The sequence below is a fragment of the Dromiciops gliroides genome, chromosome 3, assembly GCF_019393635.1.
Source record: "Dromiciops gliroides isolate mDroGli1 chromosome 3, mDroGli1.pri, whole genome shotgun sequence".
Classification (NCBI taxonomy): Eukaryota; Metazoa; Chordata; class Mammalia; order Microbiotheria; family Microbiotheriidae; genus Dromiciops; species Dromiciops gliroides.
The window spans coordinates 50,989,948-51,005,658 of NC_057863.1; the positions used below are offsets into that span (position 1 = coordinate 50,989,948).

The 15,711-nt window shown below is 39.0% G+C and overlaps 1 protein-coding gene across 1 annotated transcript in view; it reads left to right on the forward strand.

Annotated features, from left to right (window-relative positions):
- The first annotated feature begins 1,564 nt into the window (after nt 1–1,564).
- The window catches only part of PLOD2 (procollagen-lysine,2-oxoglutarate 5-dioxygenase 2), a 97,440-nt gene continuing 83,293 nt past the window's right edge, over nt 1,565–15,711 (forward strand). Inside the window, exon 1 of the mRNA XM_043994910.1 lies at nt 1,565–1,726. Within this exon, the coding sequence (XP_043850845.1) occupies nt 1,618–1,726 (109 nt within the window). The 5' untranslated portion in view covers nt 1,565–1,617. The remainder of the gene's footprint in view (nt 1,727–15,711) is intronic.

Sequence of the window (15,711 nt, forward strand, 5' to 3'; positions counted from 1 at the left end):
TTTTATTTTTGGCCTTGCTGATATTTGTTTTTTTGTTTTACTAAAATGTGAAAATAAGATTGGCTTTTTTCTAAGCACTTTTGCTCTTCTCTTGGAAAACGTCTATGTTTTACCTTCATAGATCATTCTATCGGCATGTGCTCATGCTTATAAAATGCGAGAGTAGGCTAGAATAAGCTAAGTGACAGGCAGTCCCAACTTTATTTAAAAAGGGATGATTATAAGAAGCACCATAGAAAGGAAGTTTGGCTCCAGGTGACTTTTTTTTTTTCCCTTTCGGAGAAATTTTCCACAAAGAACTGAAAAAGTTTAAGAGATTCCACAGTATTCAAATCCTTCTGAATTTATGTCTTCTTATTGAGGGCAGAGAGTGGGGAAGAAGAAACGTTCCTGAGACGATAACACTTTCGTTTTACACGGATTTAAATAAAAGTCAAACATTTTCTTTTATAGGGTAATGAAACTTTGGCCCCTGGATGAATGAGAACCTTTCTCAGAGCATGGAAACTATCTGGGCCCCAATTCAGTCAAGGTTTCTAGGACTAGGGACCGGAATGGACACTTGTTGGGCAGTGTGCAAAAAGTCCCGGATTTGGAGTTAAGAGAGCCTGAGTTCAAATTCTGACTTTGCCTTGAGCAGGTTACTTCACTTCTCTGGGTCTCACTTTCTTCATTTGTAAAAGGAGGGAGTTAGGTTAAAAAAAATGACCCACTCAGATCGCCCGAATTCTCGTTTCCTATGGGCCTGCTATTCTAAGTTCCCCTCTGATTCCACTCGCACGGAGCTAGAGAAAAGCCAGTCCCTACTTGCCCTCCCCCCCAAACCCCCGACCCGCTCCCGTTAACACTCCCCTCCCCAGGCATTCAGAATTGCTTCCCTAGGTCCAGGCAGATCCGCGTGCTCCGCTACACGTAGCTGCCGCCAGCTCTTTAAACAGTGTCCACAGTGAGCAAACACAACCCAGACATGGGGAATGGAAAGTGAATGGGAGGGAGACAGACAGATTCCCCACACCCACCCACCCACCGACCGCCCAGGCGCGCACCCGGAGAAACTTAACACAGACTCTTCAGTGTCAGTCCGGCGGCCAATGGCCGGGAGGGAGGAGGTGGAACGGGACAGGGAGGGGAAGGGGAGAGGATGGGCAGCCCAGGCTCTGACCCCTCCCACCCCGGCCCGGGAAAGTTATAAATCACCCTCCGGGAGTGAACTGAGAGATTGGAAGTTATCCTTTGCTTACTGCACCCGGCAAGTCTGGGAGCTATATTGCTACCTTTTGCAGAAAGGACTGAGTCATCTCATCCGTCTCTACCCGCCCAGTCCCCATCGCCTTCACTCCCCCTTCCAACTTTGCTGCTTCTCACTCTCCCTCCTGATCGGTGTGGTGGGCAACGCTTGCAGTCCGCCTCCAGCGCCCCACCCAGAGGCTGAACAGCTGGACTCCCACAGCTGTCAGACCGGCCGGCGGGCGGACCCGGGGGTGGGGTGGGGTGGGGGGACCTTGTCTCGCGAGAAGTACCCAGATTAAGGGAGTAGGGGGGCGTAGGAGAGCTCCCGGGCTGCTCCGGCTGCTCCTCGCAGACCTGAGTCGGACCTTTCTCTCCCGAGGGGCGAAGATGGCCAGAGACAAGCTCAAGACCCCCATCCTCCTCTTGGCGCTCTCCTTACACCTCGTGAAGCCCTGCGAGGCAGCGGAAAACCAGAAGCCGCCCATCATCCCCACAGGTGAGCGCTCCCCACCTTCCCGGGGAGGGGGGAGCTCATGCATACAACTCCCTGGTCTCCCCAGCCTCGGGATCTGCCCCGGCTGCTGCTGCAGGACTGTTTAGCTGGGACAACTCTTCTGAAGGTGGGTGGGATGCGTTTTGCCACCCAGGTGATGTATACATCGGCCCCCTCGAGTTTCTCTTTACTCTTGGGAAACCTGGCCGATTCCAGATCTTGCAGCTGTAAGTAAAATACTTAAGTGATGCCTAGCTTTGCCTCGAGGGTTCCATATGAACCAGAGCTGGGAGGCTTTCCATCAGTCTTCCTGTCCCCAGGACGCACATGCCTCTTTTGGTCCCGTCCGCCTCTGTCTCCTCCTGCTTTTTTTGTTTGTTTGTTTTACCTTGGTCCTGGGGCAACGTGCAGCAAAACCCCCTTTCTTCTTACTCAGTGTGCCTCGCCCTGCCCGGAGGATTTAAACTTGGAGATCAATGGGCTGATTGATGGTGACACATTCCTCCCCGAGCCCCAGGAAGCAGCCTGTAACACTTACCTCTAGCCAAGAACAACCCTCACCACAGTACTTGTTTTCTGTTAGGCTGCCTCACTTCCCACCACCTAGCCGCCGCGGTTTCTTTCCTTGGGGACCCAGCTGGCTGGAGTGCAGACTGTCTCTCCTTCCTCCCTTCTACCTTTATTTTATTTTCTTTCTTTCTCCTAGTCTTGTAGCTTGCCTTCTACTCTCCTCTTTTTCTGTCTTCCTCCTCCTCCTCCTCCTCCTCCTCCTCCTCCTCCTCCTCCTCCTCCTCCTCCTCCTCCTCCTCCTCCTTCCCCCCTCCCCACTCCTCCCCTCCTCCTCCTTCTCTCCCCCTCCTCCCCCTCCTCCTCCCTCCCTCCTCCTCCCCCCTCTCCTTCTCCCCTTTCTCCTCCCCTCCTTCTCCCTCTTCTCTCCCTCTTTCCCTCTCTCCCTGCTGCTATCCTTGTTCACAGAAGCTGGATTACAAGCGAGGAATACAGTCCAGTGCATGTAAAACAAAACTTTTTGCATTCATCCAGTTTAAAGGGAAGCGCCCAACACATGTTTGTCAAAACACGTCCTGTGCCATTTGCTGGCAGTGTGAAATCGGCGGAGTTCCCTGACTTTTCCGCTATGCCTCCAAACTCCAACTTTGAACTCTGATCCATTTCTGAAATGAGATCTCATTTTAAAATACTCCTCAGCTGCACTGTTTTTTTTTTTTTAATCTGGTAATAATTTTTGGCCTACTCTTTTATGGAAGTTAATAAGGGCTCTTGTCTGCTGAAGCAGTCTTTAAACACAAGGAAGGAAATGGCAATTTCAGGGTTGGCTTTATTGGGTAGTAGGTAGTATCTGGGGCTAATTCACGTTGCAGTCACTTTTTATACATTTGCAAAGGATCGGGAGGACATGAATGAACTGAACTGTTCATTTTTCTACATTCCTGACCCACAGTGCCAGCTTTGTTTGCCCCGAGGGGACTCTAACTCTCCTCTGAGAGCTCCTAGGGTTAAAATTCCCCCCTTCCCCCTCCCCCCTCCCAGCCTTCCCCGCAGTTGTATGTGGCAGTTGCTAATTAGGTTTCTGAACTTGGCTCCCACAAATCTAAATCGAGTTTTCATGTGAAAATACATCGGTGTTCAATCTAAAAGATTTACAGGTAAATACCTTCAGAAGTTCAGGTGCTGAATTGTTATGTTGCAAGTAGTTTGAGAAAGAATAAACCACTTTACGGAATCTCAAATTTACAACGCAAATTTTTTTCCAATACAACCTGTTGTGTATGTTTTATTCCCCTTTTCGTTGTCTCTTTACCTGTATATACATATGTTGTAAATATTTGTAAATAAAGTTGGGTTAGATGCTAACTTCCAAATATAATGTTCTCTGGTTCTATAGTGTATATATGCATATCTATCTATATATTACATAGAAACACAATACACACACATATACATATAAAAGCTTCATACATACACAAGTATGTGTATATGTATATTTGTGTGTATATGTATGATAAATGCATCCCTTTGCTGCAGTTTCTGGATTCATAGGTATGGTAAGAATTAATCAACTTTCCCCTGATCTTATCCTGTATTTTTTCCTTTTTCCCCCTCCTTCCCCTTGTATATAAGAATTATAACTTACATTTATAAAGAGCTTGCTATGGACTAGGCACTATGCTAAACACTTTACAAATATTATCTCATTTTATCATCACAACAACCCTGGGAGGTAGATGCTGTTATTATCCCCATTTTACAGATGAAGAAACTGAGGCAAAGAAGAGTTAAGTGACTCTCTCAAAGTCATAAGAGGTCAGTTTTGAACTCAAGTCTTCCTAGCTTGATTTGGATGGCCCAGTCAATTCACTTAATGAACTCCACAGAGACACCCGGATCTTACTGAGATACATAATTAAATTGCATGATGTTAGAATACCCAGAACAAAGGTATTTAAGAAATGAGAACTTTCCAAAGATTAGAAATGTATGCTAGAAGCCTCCTAATTGGTAACAATTTACTGAGAAAAATAAATTGCGGTTCAGTATCCAGGAAAAAATGATTAATTCCATATAACACAATTTGTAATAGCCAAATGATAAGAAAAGTGGATGTCTTATTTAAACACATTATATATATACATACATACATACACATATATAATCTAGCATGATGTTAGTAAATAGTTGGACAAACTAATGAATTATAAAAAAAAAAAAGCACACCAATACAACCCGTATTAGGTGCATTGTTTTCCATTCTTTCCCAGGCATAAATTTAGTATACATTATTGGATGAGAGCTAAGTGGTTATGAGATTTCAAAACTATCTGTTTTCCTATTCTCAAAATGAGATTAACCCTGGGTCTTGAATATAGAATGGTCCCTGAATTAGTATGATTTTGTTATTTTCCCTTTTCTGACCCCAGAAGGCACTCTTAAACTTACTTTGGACAATTCTTACTTGTAATATGTAGGGATTGGGTTAGATGTTCACTTTCAAATATAATATTCTATGGTGCTATAGCATCATGGGAAAGATAGCAACAATATCTTAAGCATATATTATCCACCACCAACCCCCCATATTAGAATATGTTCTGTTCTTTTACATTTATTCCATTGTACTGATTTCAGTGCTGTGAGCTGCTGACTAATGGTATGAATAGTTTTATGTTGTATTTACTAAGGGTTTTGTTATTTACTGAAAGATTTAGTATTTTTCCTGTTCTTTCCAATTCTTTTGTATATTCTCTATTAGAATAGAAAACAGTCTAAACAGGCTAACAGTTTAAATCATCCTTAAGGAGTCAGACTGTTGGATTTGAAGTCATTAAGATTTTGGTTCCAGTCCTATGTCAGACCATTACTAGTAGCGTGACCCTGGGAAAACCACTAAATTTTTCCCAGTCTCAGCTTACTCACTTGTAAAATATTGTTGATAACAATCATATCACTTCAGTGGGCTGTCTTCAAGGATAAATGAAGTAATACATATAAGATGCTTTACAAACTGTAATACCATGTGAATATTGGTTATTATGAATGTTATTGATGATATTTTCTTCCAGATATTTTATAAGCATGATATATAAAAAAATGAAGTTTGGTATCTTTTTTTATAGAGTATTTTTCCTGTCTTCCAAACTGACTCTCAGTGGGTCAGGTTTTGTTTCTTTTTACGCTCTCTAGACTTTTCTGGAAGAGAGCAGGAGGGTACAGACTTGTTTCTTTCAAACAAAGCATTTGAAACATATCTGTCTCCTATGTCCTGAGTCACCATGTATATTCACTAGCTCAAGCATCTTGACCATGTCTCATAAGATTTGGGTAGATGTTTGGAATGATTAGAACAAAATTGGAAGAGAGTTTCAGACATTTGTGTCGAATTAAGTTCATCTATAAACTTTGAAATATGATATAGTAGGCATAGAATCATAGAATAATAGATATTTATAGCTAGGAGAAATTTTAAAGATGATTGAATCTACCCCTTTGAGAGGGAAGAAAAGAAAGTCTTGCCCATACCCACTAATGAAAACTGGCAATTAAGATTTGAGGGGTACCAATGAGATGAGAGGGGATCTGGAGAGAATTTGATGTTTCAATGCCCACCCACCATTTGGGCTGATGGCATTCGGCCAATGGGAGGAACAGAGAGTCCTATTTTACTGGCCCAGACTTTGTCCACGTCACCATGATTTATCCTTGCCCTTTTTTCTCTATGTGGAACAACGCTATATATCAAGGTATTCTGACAACCTAAATAAGAAATGTGGCTATAGGAAAGCTTTTCTGAATTGTAATTGCTACAGTAGTTCCTTTCTGAAGTTTAAACTCCTCCCTTAGTCTTTTCTTAGGACTCTGGATAATTAAATTGTTTTTGTGGGGATATGGAAATGAAGAACATAGAGGGCAAATCAAAGACCAAATGGTGCCAAGTTAAACTTCGGAAAAAAAAAAATCAGCAAATGGAAGGAAAAGAGAACCTATTGGAAGGAATATTGGCACTTAGAAAAATAACTTGCCTTGAGTTGCTATTCCTAAACTTCAATGTCTGTTGTTATTTTTTGGGGAAAAGTTGAGTAGTACTGATTTAGACGGTAGCATTCTGGCTCTGGGCAATTAGAAGGCCTGTTTTTCATTTTGGGTTTTTCTAGTGCTTCTGATGACTTTCTGCATTCAACGATAGTGTCTCTGTTTCATCTTCTGAAAGGGAGATTTGACTCGAATTTTCTTTTTACTCAGCTATCTCTACCAGTCTTCTCATGATTAAAAGCTTGTAAATCACCTTGATCTCTGGGTAAAAGGAGCCTCAAAGTGATTGTCTAATAACAACTGGTTTAATAGGGTCCAGTGTTCTCCATATCAGGAAATACCAATTAGTTCATTTATTTTTTTTCAGTTAGAGTCTTTATTATCACCCTCATAATTAGTATCAACTGAATTCTTTTGGGTCTTTAGGAGTCAGAAGTGCCTTTTAGTAAAAAATATTTCTGAATTTCACCTGTTATTTAAATCTTATAAGCTTGCATTTATTGCAAGGAAATAGATTCAGTCAGTATGATCTGGGTTAATGAGAACAGTGATGATCAAAGCACAGGGTCTTGCTTAAGCTAAGTTAGCTATCCTTAGCCAGAAAGCTGCAGACAGCACCCTGCTTAATGAACATGTTAATTGTTTTTCATTTTATCCAGTATTAGTCCTTGTTCTGCCATTATTCATGATATCCAGCATCACTGTCCTTGGTATTTGATAATAATACACTTGACGAATTGTATGGTGGAAGGAAGATCATTGCATTAATGATGTTTGCAATTCAAATGATCTATTTGTAGTTGTAGAATATGCCCCCCTTCTGTAGCTTTAATGTTTTAGACATTTCCTTGCCCTTTTTAAACATTTAAAACATATTTAACCATTTTCAAAAGGCTAAGCAATTTCCATTTCCAAAAGTCCTTCCCATGTGTTGCTATAGGTATTTTAGACTAACTTTTGTATTATATTCCATTCAGATTCATGTATTACATGTTTCAAGTAATTCAAACTAAAGAATTTATAGACTTCATCTAGTGAGAGAACTTGCAACATTAGATAAGAACTTTGAGTTTGGATTTAGGGAGACCTGGATTGAATTCCATCTCTGTTGCTTACTACATTTAACCTGAGCAAACGGATAAACCATTATGACTCTCCATTTCCTTATTAGTAAATTGGCAGTGATAACTATAGAATCTAAGTCACCCTTGTTGGGAAGTTTAAATGAGATCAGGTATGTAAAGTGCTTTTCATAGGTCAAATACAGCTTTATATAAGTATTAGTGATCATTGTTATTACAATAACAAAGGGTTTTTCAGTTAGTGACATTTCAGCAGATTACTATAATTGTTCTAGGCAAGGAATAGTTGATGGTTTTTTCTTCCTATTTATACTTGAAATACAAACTAAGACACATCTAGCCCTTTTCCTGAATTACGTTGTATTTATGTGTGTTTGTCGGACCATTCATGTATTTTTTTCACTGAAATCAAAACATGGAAGCAGAATAATACAGTGCCTAGGGGCTAATCCTTACTACTGTGACAAGACCACTATTTATTTGCCAGGAGATGCTCCCACTGCCATGAGTTAGTATAGTTTTGTTGTTGTTGTTATTGTTGTTTTCCTGAAAAATGATAAAGCTGTTCTTTCCTGGGAGCCCCTGTTCACATTGGTGTCGGGCTGGTCACCTACTGGCATTAAAAGACCCACATACCTGGAGTTGAGGTTCTGCCTTGCTGACCAGATACTCTTTTGTTCCAAATGGAGATATTCTATATGGATACTTATTTGTTCCATATGGAGATTGAAAGAGGGGGGCGAGGACAGCATCTACTCAAGCTATGTGCTGGACTAACTTTGTTGAATATCTTTTCTGTGTTATGGCTAAATAAACCTGCCTTTGTTAACTATTGAATGACCTGACAAGTACCTCCTTTCTCTTGTCAACCTGAACCAGTCAAGTTGGCCTTTAACAGTGACCTTGGGCAAATCACCCCACTGTTCTTCTGGATCTTAGTTTCCTCTTCTGTAAAAATAAATGAGGGGAGGGGCAGCTAGGTGGCGCAATGGATAGAGCACCAGCCCTGGAGTCAGGAATATCTGAGTTCAAATCCAGCCTCAGACACTTAACACTTACTAGCTGTGTGACCCTGGGCAAGTCACTTAACCCCCATTGCCTCACTAAAAAAACAAAAACAATAAAACAACAACAAAAAAATGAGGCGGTTGGCTTGGATACCTCCCTCTCCCCTTCTACCTCCAGTTTCTATTCTAGCTTTAATTCATTGATTTAGGATCTTACTTATAATGATTGAATAAAATATTACTGGAAAATTTTAATTTGCAAAGCCTTTGATTAAGTCAATGAGCATTTATTAAATGTTTGCTTTGTGCTAGGCTTTGTACTGCGTGTGTCCATGCAAATGGTAAAGAAGACAAACCCTGCTCTCCTAGAACTTACATTCCACTGAGGGAAAACCATACAAAAAAGGGAACTGAAAAGTGGAGGGGTGGGCTAGGTTGTTATTGACCAGCAAGTCACAAGCAGAACCAGGAGAGTAATGAACGATTCATGGCCTAGGCCCTTCCTCAGAATCAAGGTTCTGGGAGGAGTTCATGATGGGGGAGAAGGGGAATGAAGGATGGAGGGGTTTTCCAGGTTAAGAAGGCTAGAATCCTATGGGGTCTGAGGGAATTTCCGGGGGAAGAAAGCAGCTGAGGTAGAGTAGCAAAGGCTGGACAGTCAGAGGAAATAAACACACACACACGTTCTAAAACACACGGGACACACTGTATACATGATGTACACATGTATATACAAAAACCACACAATCCATAATAATCACATACATATAACCACATGAATGTGTGTATACATGCATAACTATGTATATATACCTGCATATTTATATATTCCAAACATGTATTTCCCTAACATAGCTTTAAAGAAATATAGGGTTTCCTCCATAACTTGATGAGGAATTAACATTGGTTTTTAGTAGGTAAACAAACATAAACAAAGTACACCAGTCAGCATGAGTGAATGCGTGAATACTTCAGAGAAAGGAGACCTTTCAGTTGGATTATTAGGGGGAGCCCTCCCTGTGGAGAGGGTATGTTTGGGTTATCGGTATACACATACACACACACATGCATGCACACACACATACCTTAATTGACGTACTATCAGAACTTAGAAGATTTGGCTTTGTCACTCCTGAACAGACACTGGTTGTAAATCACATAACATGTGTTCAAGAGTGTGTGTGTGTGTGTGTGTGTGTGTGTGTGTGTGTGTGTGTTAGAGAGAGAGAGAGAGAGAGAGAGAGAGCAAGCGAGCGCAGCTGAAGGCAGAGGACCAAAAACCAGGGAAACATGTCATAAGAAATTCAGATTTCTTTTCTTGGCATTACCTATGTTGATACAAACACTCATTTATTTCTAATTAACCTGTGATTTAGATGTTAAGAATGTAGAGTCAGAAAGGAATTCAGTAAAATTCAGATAATAATCCTTATTCTCCTGCCCTCAAAAAAAGCCAAACATTTTAATATATTTGGAAAAGCCAGTCTTGGGATTGTTATCTGGTTATATGTTACTGATTGTTATATGTTATCTATTGCTAAATTTTGAAGATGGATAAGTGGTGCATTACAATAAAACATTATATACTACCATAGAATTTAATTCATTTGCTTGGTTCTTTTGTCATTAGATAATAATTATGATCATTAGCTTTACCAAAAAAAAAGTTCTATTGAAAATTATTGTGCTATATTAAAAAATAAAGACCCTATTTGAGAATAGACTTTTGTTGCTAATGGCGCTTTTGTTTCCAAATATATTAGGTTATTGACTGTATTAATTATTTAGAATGAAAAAAGAAGCTTTTAAAATTAACTTTGTGAAACCCAACAGAAACCAAGTCAGGCCCATGAGGGAGTGTAGAACAAAAGGGAGATTGAGAGTGATGCTCTCTTCTTTGACAGCTTCTTGCTTTCCAGATTTCCATCACCTCCTAGGCTTTGTATTTATGCTGATTCTTTGTAGGTAACTGACTTTGACAGATGTGAGTGTCAGAGCCCTACCTGTTACAGAAGGTGGAAGTTGTTAAAGGTCTTTGTGCTGTCAATTGTCAAACACTAATGAAATAGCATCAAGATTTTTCAGAGGGCAGCTCACATTATCCAGACAGAAACGGTTCTCTGTGCAGAACAATAAAATTTACATGAGGTGGTTTGGGGGAAGGAGGAGAAGGCTTGTTTTAAAATACATTTACTGTAATTAATTTTTAAGAGGGTAGATGCATGGAAAAAATATATATATATACATAGACACAAATATAAGAAAATATTTGTTATTTTATATGGGGTAAATTTTGTTCCTTGTATCTGATTCTTTATTAAGTAAAAATTTATGGGTGGTTAGTGTTTATTAAGGAATGTTAAGATACCATTGTTTTCTGAACTTGAAGGGAAATTTCAACTTAGAGAAATCTGGGTTCTTATGCTACCTTTGGGCAACTTATTTAAACTCATAGCCTTTGTTCCCTTATCAGTAAAATAGAGATAAAATTTTATATATATATATATATATATATACACATATATATATATACATATATATACACACATATACATACATACATATATATATGTATATATATAAAATGCCTTATCTCATAGGGCATGATGAATAAAAACCCTTGAACATGCAAAGGTTCTCTGTAATATTTACTTTTCATGTCATGAACAAATTGACATGTTAGTGTGAGCACAGCAGAACAGCTCAGTTGGAAATCTGAAAGTATGCTGCTAATATCAGAAGTTAGCTACTTGCAGGAATTTGGCCATAGACACAGTCAAACCTCAAAAACAAGCATAAAATATGTTATTGTTTGGATTGGCAAATTGAAAACGATTATATTATTGCTCTTTGACTTGTGGTCATACAAGCGGCATGTATCAGAGAAAGGATTTGAAGCCAGATTTTCCTGATGGCGTGATTGCAAGTCTAGTTGTATGCTTACTGTCTTCTGCTGCCTCCCTATTTGATGCACTGTGGTTAGTATTAAAATTGATTTATATCTTTATGTTCATTTATTTTAAGTTCTCCAAATATGGGAACAGCCTTTCTCATTCTTCAAATGAAGCAGCAAAGATGGCATATGATCCTCTCTTCTCTCCCCAACTCTATCTTCCCATAAAGGCTTGCCATTCCAATTTTGATGCCATGGAGAGAGTTTTCAACTTCTATACATAGTTAACTCGTAGTTTGGGTTTCACTAGTCTGTTCACTAGTGATTAAGTAGATGCAAGATTTTCAATTTGACATTAAAGAATTGATTGAAGTGAAAAAAGTGAGGTTTTTTTTTATTTTATTCATTCCTACAGTATAATGGAGTTAGTCATTATTTTCTTCTTTCCATTTAGATTTAAAACTTTAGATATATTTGATGTATACTTATTTAAAAAAATTAAGTTCCAGGCTTGTGAAAAATGTTTGAAGAACAGTTTGAAGAATGTCTTAGAAGTGGGAGTCCCTTATGAAAACCAGCGATGTTTGTAGGGGAGAGGAAGAGGTCAGAGTTTTCAGGCAGTCTGGAAGAAAATGACTAGTTGTGCTTATGTATCAACCCAAGGAAAGTTGAGTTATAATCATCTAACCAACATCTGTCCCACTAGTGAGGTCAGATGGGATTCTTTGAAAAGCTGGCCATCTTTATGTCTTATGCAGAGGAAACTGCCTGGGTGGGACTGACATGGTTCATACAGTTGGATACTGTCAGATTTATTGTTATGGACAGTTTGTTGTGTCACTCAATAAACATTAAAGACTTATATTCCAGGCGCTGTGCTAAGCACTAAGCATACAAAGAAAGGTACAAGACAGTCCCTTGCCCTGAAGGAGCTGAGACAACATGCAAACTGGGTGACAGAGTGAATGCAGTACTGGGCCTGAAGTCAGGAAGACCTGAGTTCAAATCCATCCTCAGCACCTTAGTAGCTGTTTGACTTGGGGCAAGTTATTTAACTTCTGCCTCAGTTTCCATATCTCACAAATGGGGATCATGATAGTACCTACCTCCCCAGATTGTTGTGAGGATCAAATGGGATAATAATTGTAAGGCTTTTAGCACAGTGCCTGGTATTCAGTAGGCATTAATATACATGTTTATTACTATTAGCTATTATTATGCAAACAGCTATGTACAAACAAGCTAAATGCAGGATAAATTGGAAATCAACAGAAGGAAGGTACTAGCATTAATATAGGTTAGTATGACTGATAAACATCATGGCAGGCCATACAATAATGATAATGATTACAAGTGAGCATTTTTAATAGCGTTTTAATGTTCACAAAGCACTTTTCACATATTAACTCATTTGATCCTCACAGCAACCCTGAGAGATAAGTGTTATAATTAGATAAGGAAACTGACACGCTGTGAGTTAAATAACTTGCCCAGAATCACACAGCTAGAAATTAAGTGTCTGAGTAAGGATTTGAACTCATGTCTGACTCCAGGCCCTGCCTTCTAATCCCTGCATTTCCTTGCTGCCATACCTTGTGAAGACGGGCAGTTTTGATATAAGTTCATTTTTGTCATTCCTTGTTAACTATCTGTAGAAAGATGCAACCATTAGAGAGGAGAGGCAGGGAAAAGAGAAGATGGAGGGGAGAACCATCAGCCAGAGTTTCGTGTTAAATCTCAGCAAATGACTTAATTATCTTGGCAGCTGGGTCCTTGCCTTAGCATAACTTTGCCTCTAATTGAATGCATAGGGCATTTGTAGATTTGGCAGCCTTTACCATTTACAAATGATACCAAGCGGGGCCTTTTATCTCAATGTAGAAGAGGGTACAAACTGGAAAGGTTCACCATCTTAGAAGCATGAAGGTTTCGCCTGCTTAGCCAAGAATCAAGAATGTTTATATTCTTGTCTTTTTTACTAAAGGGACAGTTTTCTTTAAGTACCAACATTCCTATACTATGTTTATACATCAATTGCCTTGTACTTCAGTGGAAGTCTTTTGAACTAGCATTGTGGCATTAAATGAAAAACAGTCTAGGTATCTTTAAGGTCATTAGTATCCCCAGTGCCTGGCTTAGAGTGTTTAATAAATACTTGTTGATAGATGCATGGTTTGTCTACACCCCAAGGTACAGGAACCTTCACTCAAGGCTTCCTTTGAAGCCTAATCAGGACGAGGCTGATTCTGAATTCTTTAGTTTTATGCCCGTAGAGCACAAGGTCAGACTTGGCTTGACAAAGTGGAAGGTATCATCAGTTAACCTACTGGTTGGCCTCTAAAAAAGACAAGTATTTCTGTTCCTAATGGAGGAAGAGGAAGCACGCTTGTTGTAAATCAGAGAATCTTGAATTCTGTATTCTCTCATCTCCATATGTTTGCAGGTGCTGTTTTACATGTCTAGAATAGACTTCTTCCTCCTTCTTCACCTATTGAAATCCTTCTCTTCTTTTAAAAACCCTCTCAACTAACTTTCCTTTGTGACACCTGCTTGATTTACATCCTCCCCATTCCCAAGATGGAAGTAATACTTCATTTCTTTGATCTCTATTCAACCTCTTCTATCTAAATTTCATATTGTAATTTCTATTCTAGTTATTTGCATTTCCACCATCATCCCATCCCTGTCTTCCCTTTTGCCCTGATTGCTTTCTCCACTATCTCCAAGATCACACTGTAAGTTCCTTGAGAGCAGCTAGTATGTTTTTTCATTTGCATCATCAACCTCTGACTCAATACCCTGAGCAGATTAGACACTAAATACATTTGTTGAACTGAATTATTCATACCTTCTGCTTACTTGGTATGTTTTTTCTTTCTCTTTACTCTACTCTAATTCTACACTGCCTTCTGTTCTTACTACTTCATCCCTCATTGTTCATACCTTCCTTGGATCTATAGCTGGTGGGTGTCCTTTGGATTACATAATTAAGTACTGTATTATTTAACTTAATTACTCAAAAATTATTAATACCTACTATGTGCAGGAATATTCTGCATCAGTATAAGGCTAAAAACAAAGAGAAAGAGCTCAGCAGATGCTTACTGATTGATTTCCTTAAGGTATACTACTATAGACACTATACTAGACTCCAGGAATAAAATAAGATGAATAAAAAAAGATGCATTAAAAAAATTCTCTATACTTAAGGTGTTTACAGTAAGGTTCTGATAGCACTGAAAAGAATCCTCAAAACAAAACTCCCAAAAATGAATTAGGAAAGCATAAAATTAAGCAAAAATGCCTGAAATCTTGAGTAATACAGGTAATTTAATAGAGAACTTATCCTTGTAAATACTTTCCCCAAAGGTTCAATCAAGTGAGCCTCAAGTGAGGCTGCAGTTCCTCTGCCTCTTTTCACTAAATACAGGATTTTTCATTTTCTTAATTTCCTTAGAACTCATTGTTTATGTAAGAAAAGATCCTAAATCCCCAACCATTTGTTAAATGAAGGGCTAAAACCACCCTTGAGAGATGAAGTAATTGAGGTTTTTCTACTATTTCTGGTATTTATGGAGGTCAGAGATAGTTAAAAGGATCCAACCCAGTTAAGGGAGGACTTGGGATAGATTGGTTGCCTAAGCCTTCTGAAAAGCTCTGTCAACAATGTAGTAGGTGACAAGTCACTGTCCTCTCTTATTAAATAATGAATTGTATTTTAAAGAAGTTAAGAATATTATGTCACTTCATATAATATCTACATATAATATCTGTTTATTCCAACCAGAATTACTATGGTAGCTTGTGCCTGAATTTATTTCTTGGTGTGGAAATTTACAAATCAATTAACCCTGTTTCCTCAGTTTTCTTATCTGTAAAATGAGCCAGAGAAGGAAATGGCAAACCACTCTTGTGTATTTGCCAAGTGAATGCCAAAATGGGGTGGGGAAAAGTAGAACAAGACTGAAAAGACTCAGTAACAAAGTCTTACCCCATGATATGCCTGGGAGGATCCCAGTCTTTTTGGAGCTCAACACTAACTGTTGTTGGATATTATGATGCTAATCTCCATTTTATTATGCTGAGGTATATATCTATTAATAAAATTATAAAAAATTGGGCCTGTGATAGCATGTTATAGGGAACTGCTAGATAAAGAGATTAATTTTACCAGTGTAGACAGTCATTGTTTGAACTTGAAAGTTATTAAGAGTAGTTTAGGGCAGAGGTGTCAAACTCCCACTGAGCCTGCAAAGCTCCCTAATGCAGCTCCAACTAGATTAAAATGCAATTGGGAAATGTTTAGCAAAATAAGTAAAAATACAACATAGATAATGTTAATTTTTGATTCTCCAAGTCAATATGTAGCCTGTAGAGTTTGACACCTTTGCCCTAGGATACTGTGAACTTATTTCTCCCAGGACATGGGACCTTGTACAGAAGATAATACCTTGTATTAAT